Source organism: Chelonoidis abingdonii, chromosome 18 (assembly GCF_003597395.2).
Source record: "Chelonoidis abingdonii isolate Lonesome George chromosome 18, CheloAbing_2.0, whole genome shotgun sequence".
Taxonomy (NCBI): domain Eukaryota; kingdom Metazoa; phylum Chordata; order Testudines; family Testudinidae; genus Chelonoidis; species Chelonoidis abingdonii.
The window spans coordinates 18,282,252-18,292,969 of record NC_133786.1 but is presented as its reverse complement, the minus strand read 5'-3'; the positions used below and the strand labels follow the sequence as shown (position 1 = coordinate 18,292,969).

Sequence of the window (10,718 nt, the reverse complement as noted above, 5' to 3'; positions counted from 1 at the left end):
TTCTGGCTGTAGGGCCGGCATCGAGCCCCAGCCTCTGCCCCCGCTGGAATAAAACCGCCGTGAGTCTCAGGCTGCAGTGTGCAAAGTGCAACTAGTGCTGGCCAGGAGCTGGTCTCAGCAAGGCCTCCCCTCCCCTGCGTGACCGCTGCTGTCTCCCGCTGCTGGCCCCTGCTCTGAGAAAGGCCCCTCTGGCTGGGGGTCTGGCCCAGGGGGTGACGGCGGCAGGTAGCCCTTGCCAAAACCCACTGGAGACGCAGCTGGGCCAGACTGCTGCTTCCCAGCTGCTTGCTAGGGCCTGACCCAAGCCTGGCCTGGCCTCCAGCCATCCCCTCTCCTGGGGGCCCCAGGCCAAACCGGCACTGGGACCCCCCCCCACATGGTGGTTTGTGAGCAGGATGGAAATGCTGTGAGTGGGGGAGGGTGCCCACATGGTGCACCACAGGTCCATGCTGGGACCCCCCGCACCCTCTGCTTTGGGGTGGCCAGACTGTGCCGCCCCCCCCCAATGTGGGATGGCTCTGCTGCTGCTGCTGGCAGCTGCTACACATGTGGATAACACCTCTTCTCTGTCCCTCCTGCAAGGCCGTGTGTCCCAGCTCCACCATGGCATCACCTTTGTTCTTGTCACGGGGAGCCCTGCCCCGCTTGGCTTACCATAGGCTGGCTGGTCACAGCCCCGGCATTGTCTTCCTCTTGGGGTTCAACGACACCAGGGCAAACCCCAAGTGCCTGGCCTTGGAGCAGTTCTGCCAGGAGTCGGGACGGGCTTTCCTGAGGTAGGTGATGGCCCATTGATGCCAATGGGGAATTGCCAGAGCCATTCAGAACAGCAGCCACCATCTGGGAGCTCCAGCCCCTGGGCCAGAGACCACAGGACTGTGCATCCTTGGGTGTCAGTCAGTGCAACCTTGGGCCCTGCCAGGAGTGGGGTCTCGGCACATGTTCTCTTTGCATGGGAGCTGGACACGGGGCCTCCCCCTCTGCTCATTCTCGTGCCCAGCATGGCCCCAGCCAGGCGTGCTCCCTTCCCCAGTGGGGCTTAGCCCCCCTCTGACATCCCTCCCCGTACTAGCCTGGATTGTCTCCTGCACTGCATCCCCCTGTGTCTATCTGCAGTGAGAGTGCCCCTGGACGTGGGCCCAGCAAAGGGAAAAGGGCCCTGATGGCACGGTAGAGCTGGAATCCCCTCCTGCAGCCAGAGCCCAGGGTCTGGGAGCAGAGCTAGCTGCTGGGGGCAGAGGGATCTCCACACAAGGAGGAGGTGCGGGACTGTCCTGCCTGAACAACAGCTCTGCACCTTTGCCCTCTCAGCTTTGACTACACGGGCTGCGGCTGCTCAGACGGGTGTTTTGAGGACTGTTTGATTGGCCATTGGAAAAATGATGTTTTAACAGTGCTGGATGAACTCACCAGCGGGCCGCAGGTAAGAGGCAAAGCCAGCAGCCCCTCCTGCCTCTGGGTCGGTGCCAAGGGGTTTGCCTTGGGGTGCAGGTCCCAGGGGTTCTCGTGGGCGGGGGAATTTTGCCCAACAGGGCTCTTGAAAGCCCTTGGTGTCCCCTGAGCAGCAGATTCACAGCAGCGCTCGGCTGGGCTGTAGGCGAGCACGCCCTGGGCAGGGGGACGTAGCACCACATCGGTGGATGAGGCAAAGGCCGCCCGCGAGGCGGTGCCCCTCTCTCTGACCGTTTCCCTGTTTCCATCTCTAGATCCTCGTTGGTGTCAGCATGGGAGGCTGGCTCATGCTCTTAGCAGCCCTGGAGCGGCCAGGGAGGGTGGCTGGGCTGGTGGCCACAGCAATCGCGGCTGATGCCTTCATAACGCTGTACAGACAGCTCCCTCCGGAGGTAAGACGGGGTCCAGCGCATGATGCGATCACAGGAAAGGCCCTGAGCCCTGGGAGCTGGGGGAAACAGGAGGGTTGTATTCATTAACCCACCCCTGGGAATAAATGCCTAGAGATGTGAGCGTTGCCAGAAACCAGCTGGGAAGCAAATGCACCTGGTCTCAGCTCTGTCCCTGCTAAGCTGGGAAACAGACACCAGGCTCAGACTGTGAGTCCTCCCAGCGATCGTGCTCTGCCTAGAGAGACATTTCTCACTGAGCCCAAGAAATCCCTCCATGTTCCTGGTGCCTCTGCTCCCAGTGAGCCCCCAGGCATGGGGGCATCCAGTGATTGCCCTTTCAGGCTGCTGCTGCTGATCTGTCTGGAGTCTCTCTCCTCCCTCCTGGGTTGGAACCAGAAAGGGGCTTGCCATCCTGCTCGTGGGATTAGCGGGATGGGGTACCCTGACGGCCCAGGGTTTTGTGTAGCTTGTCAGGCCAACAGCATCTCCCTGATCGCAAAGCTAGTACTGACTGGCCTGTGCATTTTCTTCCCATGGGGGGGTAGGTGAAGGATGAAGTGGAGCAGACGGGAGTCTTTAACTACGTGATGGCAGGGGACAGGTCTGTGCTACTTAAGCGGGAGTTCTTTACGGAGGCGGAGGAGCACAGTGTGCTGGGGCACCCGTCCATCCCCATCACCTGCCCCGTCCGGCTGCTCCATGGCATGCAGGACCAGCTCATACCCTGGGGCAGGTCCGTGCAGGTGGCTGAGCAGCTGGAGAGCCAGGATGTCCACATCACGCTGTTCAAGGATGGGCAGCATGGCCTGAAGGGAGCGGAGGAGGTGAAGGTGCTTGTGGGGATGGTCAGGGACCTTGCTGAGAGCCTGCAGAGAGCGCCAGGCCTTGGAGAGAGACTGGAAGCGGCAGTGGGGACAGAGCCCGCTGATGGGGCAGCGGTGACCAGACAAGGAGACCTTTTTGGGCCCTGCTGAACCTAGCCCCATCTAATCCATTAATGAAGAGATTGCTTAGTGCTGGGTCTCCAATGCCCAGAGGCCCAAGCCGACCCATTGGCAGCAGGAGGTGCTCAGAGCCTGGGCTTACTAATGAGCTTTCTGCGGGGGTGAGGTGACTGCACCCGGCTTGTAGCACTGTGTGAGTCTGCTAGTGGCCCGTGAAGCTGGAAAGCAGCTGCTGGGGGGGATTGGCTGCCACAGCGATGGAACGTGGGGTCCCTGGGTCTAGAATACAAACATGGCTCAACATCCTGCCCTCCAGAAACACCTGAGAAAACCCAAAAAGGGCTCAGGTCTTGGAGAAAAACATTAAACTTTCCTGAAAAAAATTCAGTGACACTGCATTGTTTGGAGAGAACAGACGCAGGGAAGGGGGTTGAACGTTCAGCGGTCCCATCTCCCGTGGAGTTCCCAGCGCTGTTCCATGGCCCAATGCCCATGGGGGGCTGCACATGCAGACTGTTGCCAGAAGCGCTGAGGGGGCCAGGCTAGGTGTGCCCAGCAGGTGCCCATACTTTAGGCTCCATCATGGCTGGATGAAAGGGAACACAACAGGGCATTCTCGTCAGGATGGGCGTTGCTGTGAGCCTGCCAGGCTGGCTTTCTGCTCATGGGTTAGATGTTTCCACACATGGCAGCTGGGGGTGAGTACAACCTCTCCCATGGTGCTGTATTCCCCCACAGCAACTCTATGCCCGTTGGTGGCAGCCATCTCCTGTGAGAACTGTGCCCACACCCGGGGCTGGAATGGGCTGGTGCGGTTAAAATCTCCAACTTTGGTGTAGCCAGGCCGAGGGGGGTGGACTGCAGCCAGTCGCTGGTCCATGGCCCAGGGGGACAGCTGGTAGGGTTAGCACATGCACAGGCTGCTGCAGCTGGGGGAACGCTTGGCTTTGTCTCCTGCACATAGCTGAAACAGGGGCTTCCCTTCCCTTCAACTACACCCCCCCGCACACACAACAGTCTGTTCCCTTCAGCAGGGCAGGGAGAAAGGGCTCCCCCAAACTCTAGCAAGGGGCAGAACTTTCCCTCCTCCCCCTTCACTCAAAGACCCTGCAGCCACTCCTAGCTGAAGGCTCACTCTCAGGAGATGGGGCTGGCCCTGGGTCTCATGTCCCTGGTCAGGGTGAAGGTTTCAGCACAGGGGTTAATGGAGGCCAGCCATCAGCAGATGTGGAAGTTGGGTCCACTGCAGATGGACTGGAAAGGGCTTAGCAGTAGGTCAGACTGTGCTAGGCCTGCGGTTGAGTTGCTAACAGAGGGGTACCTGCCTTCCCGCAGCAAGGAGGCAGGAGACTAGTGGGTAAAGTGCAGATCAATTTTTCTATTGTTTAATTCTCTTCATTTGATGGCCAAACCATTCTTAGAAAACATGGTGCAACTTGGCTTAATAACAGTGTACCTGCAAAGTCAAAATATTGTCAATGCATTTAAGAAATCAGAAAACTATGGACATTCCAGCGCCATGACCCTCCTTGTGGAGTGGGAAGAGGGCATCTTTCCCTGGGATGACTGAGAAAGCACCATTCTTAGCCTTTTGTTGTGTAACCAAGGCACCCTGGGTCATGCACCACAGAACCATCTGATATGTTATGTGGCCAGAACAAAGAGGACAGAGTCCCAGAGTGGATCCAAATTTGAGCTAAACCCAAAGAATTGTAAAATGAGAATACAAGCTCAAACTTGCAATGTAAACAGCCAGTGGGCTACCAAAGAAAGTTGCTTAATGACAACCTTGACACAGATGTGTGTTTTGACGCCCCACCTTAAGTACACATTAGCCAGCGGGAGTCCAAGACCCCACAAGTCCTTAGCAGGGGGAGGAACTAGACACAGTTAGACTGGACATAGATCTCCCTGCAAAAATTTAAATAAAATAATAAAAATTAGGCACTGAAGACAGTCATGCGCCCATGTGCTTCTAGAACAGAGATGCAACTGCCCCTGGCTGCTCTCCCGCCTCTCGGAGGAGCCTCTGCCTGGGGGACGGTTTGGAGGTGCTGCACCCATGGGACAGCCTCACATTGGCAAGAGGTGTGAATGGCACCCTTCATCCTCGGGAAAGGCCACAGTTGTAAGAATGATAGCAGCAGCAGCACATTTACAAGAGTCATGTTCCTTGGAAACCAGACAGCCCATCTCCCAGCTCTGGAGCAGAGGTGCCCATGGTCTGTAACACTGGTTATAGCCTGGGTTGAGGGGAGCACACAGAACACCAGTGAAGACAGCAGGGATGGTAGCTACAGCCCCAGGGCACTAGGGCTGGGAACTCCCTTCTGGGTCTGCCTCACAGCTCGTGAGGCCGGGGAGAACAGTGCTGGAACGACAGCGAGAGCCCCATATTTCACAATCACCTTTGCACTGTTGCCAGCCCTCGGAGCCTGCAGTAGGGTCAAGGAGGGCTTCTGCTGCCCCCTGCTCTATCCGCAGGGAGGCCATACAGACCGGTGGGGGCAGCGGCTCCCTCCCCTGGACCAGACGCTGGGATAGGGGGGTGATGGGAGGCAGGGGGGACCCAGTGAGCCTGCAGAGAGGAAGGCCCTGTTCTCAGCCTAGACAGGAACACATATGCCAAGGATGGGCTCTCTCACTGAACAGCCAGGCCTGAGAGGAGCTGCCCAGCTCGGCAGCAGCCTACGGGGAGACCGACTGAACTGCACAGCTGAGCAGGCCAGTCCCTGGGCTGTGCACCAGGCAGGTTTCACTGGGTGCTGTGCTCCACTGGCGGAATGGGAGAGGGCTGAATATCCTCTTTGCAGGGGATGCAACGTTGCTCCCCCAGTGCCCTGGCCAGTACTCGGTCAATGTGATTTTCAGGCAGAGGGAGTGTTTTCTAACTTGCCTGCTGTTTGCTCTGAGAGGTTCCCTGCCCCGCTGGCCCCCGAGCTATGGGAGAAGCTGGCTGGCTGAGGAGGAGCCAGGCCTGTTAGGCAGAGGTCCCCATGGCAGTCCGTCTTGGCATGGCACTGTGGTGGGGACAGAGATGGGACAATGGCAGTGCACTGAGAACCCACCACTTACTGGGCTGGGAACCTGGAGCCACCCCCATGACTCTGCAGGACCAGTAGCCCCAGCAAGGCAAGGGGCAATGGCTTCTGCTGAGTCTGACCAGGCCTCGCACCATCCTCACCCATCTCTGAAAGCCACGTGGCGGCAGGTGGGTGCGTTGGGCCTGCCCTGCAGCCCCTTGAGCAGCTCAAGCAAGGAGGTGACAGGCTCGGCTTGGCAAGGCGCCGTCTGAGGGTTGGACAACACCCTGGCACACAGGTGGGGGGGGGGTATGAACACAAGTCCCACCTCTGGAGAAGCCCCTACGTCTGGGATGCTTTGCCATGTCCTCCTGAGCTGCCCACTACAGGCGTCCACTACATTGGAGAGCAGGGCTGAAGGCAGCACCTGGGCAGGGTGGAGGCCCCGACTTACAAACCACAGGCCAGGTGGTGTTATGGGAAAGGGCCTAGAAGACATAGATTTTGTCCCGTTGGATGCAGTCCAGGTCATCGTCCAGCGTCAGCAACACCTGCAAGCCGACAGGGCGGTGGTTAGGCTGGGGGTCAGCTCAAGGACAAACACCTTCCCCACTGCTATTAGGCAGTGTTCTCCCCACAGCCCCTGAGTTGGGGGAGGGGGAAGAGGGCAGGGTGCTGGGGGAGACAAGGGGGAGGAAGGGGGAAGAGGGCAGGGTGCTGGGAACCTCTCTGACCCCACATTGGTGTTTTCGGATGAGTAGAGCTGGTGCTGCTGGGGTGGGGGTGGAGTTTATGATTTGTTCTAGACCCAACTCAGCCTCCGTTCCCCCTTTCAGCACAGGGCCTGGTCCGGATGGGAGCCTATGTCCCAGCCGGCAGAGGGGGCCATGAGAACACTGTAGCATTCGGTGGACAGAACGAGGCACCTGCCGGCGGCCCTGGCCTCGCTGGGGCTCTACTGGCACGGGACAGAGGGCCGTGCAGGCTGTGCAGTCTTGCCTCAGGCTGACAGGGACCACGTGCTCCCGAGGGCAGACCTGGTAGCCATGAGGAAGCAGCTCTGTGGGGGCTGCCCCTGCCAGCCAAGGCTGATGGATCTCCAGGGAGCGACAAATGCTTCTAGGGACCCTCCTATGTGCTCTCATCCCAGGCTGGGAGGGCTGCAGCCTGTGGCTAATGCAGCCTCTGGGTAGGGGGCAGGTGGCGACAGCAGCTGATTGTGTGGGACATGTGACAAGGGCAGAAAGAGCCTTTCCCTTTGGGTGAGCTGGCAGAGCTGTGTGCGGAGCTGCCATGCAGGGGCTGGCAGGACTTACCAAGAAGGAGCCAAACATGGCGATGGAGGAGAGGAAGTGCCAGATGTCATGGTCATCAAAGAAGCTGAGCAGGATGCAGTCTCTGTTGTGCTGCCGGGACTCGGCCGGCGTTTTCTGCAGAGGGAACAGACAGAGCTGGCGTGTTATCCCCAGCCAAGCATGCTGCCCGCCTCCTCCCTGCGCAGCTCCTGCCCAGGGTCATGCTGTAGCCTAGAAGAGCTGCAAGTCGAGCGGACTGGGCACTCGGGCCATGCACAACACAGTCCCCACTGCCTGCCCCGTACAGGGACTCTCCAAGCAGGAGACCCCCCAGTGACAGCTGCAGTGGCACAGGAGCCAGCAAACAGAGCAGTAAACGGGGGAGTTTCAGTGGGAGTTTGCAGAGGAGACTAAGACACCTAGGCAGATGAATTGCCAGGCTACTGAAGGGAGGGGGTGGTGTTCTGCCGGTGTTCTGGTGCCTGTTGGGGGTTTGTTTTGGTGTAGGTGGTGGTGGTTTGCTTTGGTTTGTGTTTCCTGGACTAACAGGTTTTAGATGGGAAGGCTATGATGGATACAGAGGCAGCAATCAAAGACACAATGAGGATGACTGGATGTGGAATCTGTGGCATGTACATGATCCCGGAGGGGGTACCTCAAAAAAGTTTTGTCTGCATGAAGTGCCGACTGATAGAGCTGATGGAAGCAAAGATCTGAGGACTGGAGATGCAGGTGGAAACTCTGGTAGAGTGTAGAAGGGGGTTCGAGCAGATGATGGAGCAAAGACATGAGGAGGCTGAAGGGAAAAGCTCAGACTTGCACATGGAAGCAGGACCAAAGAATTCCGAGGGGAGACTGCTGGGTGAGGAAAGTGGACGGTGGAAGCATGTGACTAAGAGAACCAGGCAGAGGAAAAGACAGGCCAGTGAAGGAGAAATAGAGCTCAGGAACAGGTTTGCAGAGCTGGAAAATGAAGAAAGGGCACAGCAGGTGGTCGCTGAAGGTGAGAGGGCAAGGAAGAAGAGAAGAGCAGCTAGTCCTACAGGAAGAGGGGAAGAGTCAATGGAGACAACACCAAATATGAGCCCCAGGAGGATACGGGATGGGTTGCGGAGGATTGCAAGGGTGAATAGGAATCGAGAGGACTTGCAGCCAGTGGGAGCAGGGGATAGACCGGAGAATCGCACTGTCACCAGGAAAAGGCAGGTCTACATGATTGGGGACTCCTTGGGGTTCCCAATCATGATTGGGGAGAAGAATAGACAGGCCTGTAACGAGAGCTGATCGGGAGAACAGAAGGGTGTGCTGTCTGCTGGGTGCTAAGATACAGGATGTGGACCTCAGGCTGAAGAGGATCCTAATGGGAGTGAGAAAGAATCCGCTGATTGTCCTTCATGTGGGAACAAATGATACAGCTAGATTCTAGCTAGAACGTATCAAGGGAGACTATGCCAGACTGGGGAAGACGCTTAAGGAAATCAAGGCTCAGGGGATCTTCAGTGGGATTCTGCTGGTTCCTAGAGAAGGGCAACAAAGGTGTGACAAGATTATAGTGATCAAGAGATGGCTCAGGCAGTGGTGCTATAAGGAGGGCTTTGGGATGAATGGCCACTGGGAAACATTCATGGACAGAGGACTGTTCTCTCGGGATGGACTTCACCTGAGTAAGGAGAGAAATAGACTTCTAGGATGGAGGCTGGCACAACTTATTGAGAGAGCTTAAAACTAGGAATTTGGGGGAGATGGCTGGGAGATGTCCAGGTAATCTCCACGCCAGACTTTAACATTGAGTGGGAAGAAAACAAAGTAAGAGAGGATACAGCTGTGGGCAGAAGAATTGACATAAGGAAGAAGGGTAGTGTAGATACCAGTCTAATAGGTGATACTGGTGGTAGAATGTCTGTGCCTAACCAGGTAAATGTCAGTGAAGCCAAATGGCAAAAATTAAGATGTTTGTACACTAATGGGAGGAGCCTAGGAAACAAAATGGAGGAACTAGAGCTACTGGTGCAGGAAGTGAAACCGGATATTATAGGGATCACAGAAACATGGTGGAATAGTAGTCATGACTGGAGTACAGGTATTGAAGGCTATGTGCTGTTTAGGAAAGACAGAAATAAAGGCAAAGAGGCCCAGGGAACACGCAGAGGGCAGAGGAGACAGGGAGAATGCCAGCACACGCAGACGGCAGGGAAACTGCGATGCCTGGGCACACAACGGGGCAGGGAATGGTGTCACGCCCGACACGCGCAGAGGGCAGAGGGAACGTGACCCCGACCACGCATGAGGGCAGGGGGCACCCGCAGAGGCAGAGGGACAGCGCACGCCAGGACCTGCAGGGGCAGGAGGCCCCCGCAGAGGGCGGACAGCGGATGCCCGGCACATGCAGAGGGCAGGGGGCACAATGCAGAGGGCAGAGGGAACAGCGCACGCCCGCACATGCAGAGGGCAGGGCACATGCGAGGACGGGAACAGCGACGCCCGGCACACGCAGAGGGCACACGCAGAGGGCGGGCAACAGCGACGCCTGGCAATGGAGAGGGCAGGGGGCACACACAAAGAGAGCAGTGGGAACGAGCACGCCGGCACACGATCGAGGGCAGGGCAACAAGTTGACGCCTGGCACATGCCGAGGGCGGGGGCACACACATGAGGGCAGGGGGTAACAGGACGCCGCACTATGAGAGGGCAGGGGGCACACACAGAGGCAGGGGAACCAGCGACCCGGGCACACGCAGAGGGCAGCGGCAACGGCTCGCGATTTTGCCCGGCACACGCAGGGGGCAGTGGCAACAGCGACGCCTGCACACACAGAGGGCAGTGGGCACACAGAGGGCAGTGAACAGCGCACGCCCGGCACCATGCGAGGCAGGGGCACACGCAGAGGGCAGAGGGAACAGCAATGCCGGCACATCAGGGGTGCGGCGGGCACACGCACGAGGGCAGGGGAACAGCGATTGCCCCGGCACATCAGAGGGCAGGGGCGCAACATGCGAGGGCAGGGAACGCGAGCCCGGACACGCAGAGGCACACGCAGAGAGCAGGGAACAGCGACGCCAGCACATGGCAGAGGGGCAGAGGGCCCTACGCAGAGGGCAGTGGGGGAACAGCCACGCCCGGCCCGCAGAGGGCAGACGAATGGCGACGCCCACACACACAGAGGGAGGGGCACACGATCTGTGAGGGCAGGGGGACACGCGGGGCAGCGGGAACAGTGACGCCCGACACAATGGCGGATCACACGCAGGAGGCAGCGGGAATGGCCGCATCGGCCCGCTGAGGGCATGGGGCACAGGCAGAGAGCAGGGGACAGTTGACGCCCGCACACGCAGAGTGCATCGGAGCCACGCAGAGCAGGGGACAGCGATGGCTGCACATTGCAGTGAGGGGAGGGGACACACGCATGAGGGCAGCGGGTAACAGTGGCACGCCCGCCCCGCAGAGTGCAGGTTGCACCGCAGAGGAAGGGACACAGCGATGCTGCACATGTAACCAGAGGAGGGCGACACACGCAAGAGGGAGGGAACCAGTGATGCCCAGACACGGCAGAGGGGAGGGGGCACACGCAGAGGGCAGGGGGAACATTGAGGCCCCGGCAGAGGGGCACAAGCA

At 58.6% G+C, this 10,718-nt stretch overlaps 2 protein-coding genes across 6 annotated transcripts in view; one reads left to right on the top strand and one right to left on the bottom strand.

Annotated features, from left to right (window-relative positions):
- The first annotated feature begins 603 nt into the window (after nt 1-603).
- On the top strand, nt 604-2,818 carry LOC116834186 (palmitoyl-protein thioesterase ABHD10, mitochondrial-like). Its single transcript, XM_032796131.2, has 4 exons — nt 604-776; nt 1,312-1,423; nt 1,707-1,844; nt 2,390-2,818. Exons 1-4 carry the CDS (start codon nt 604-606, stop codon nt 2,816-2,818), a joined length of 852 nt encoding a protein of 283 aa, XP_032652022.2.
- Nucleotides 2,819-4,146: 1,328 nt separating this feature from the next.
- The window catches only part of SIDT2 (SID1 transmembrane family member 2), a 39,549-nt gene continuing 32,977 nt past the window's right edge, over nt 4,147-10,718 (bottom strand). For 3 of the 5 annotated variants that reach the window (XM_032796087.2, XM_032796086.2, XM_032796088.2), the window contains 2 exons: nt 7,128-7,241; nt 6,212-6,362 (listed from right to left, as the gene is read on the bottom strand). In XM_032796087.2, coding sequence (XP_032651978.1) covers nt 6,300-6,362; nt 7,128-7,241 — 177 coding nt within the window. In that variant the 3' untranslated portion in view covers nt 6,212-6,299. Of the gene's footprint in view, nt 6,363-7,127; nt 7,290-10,718 lie in introns of all 5 variants that reach the window. The other 2 variants (XR_012657237.1, XR_012657236.1) reach the window with 1 other exon arrangement.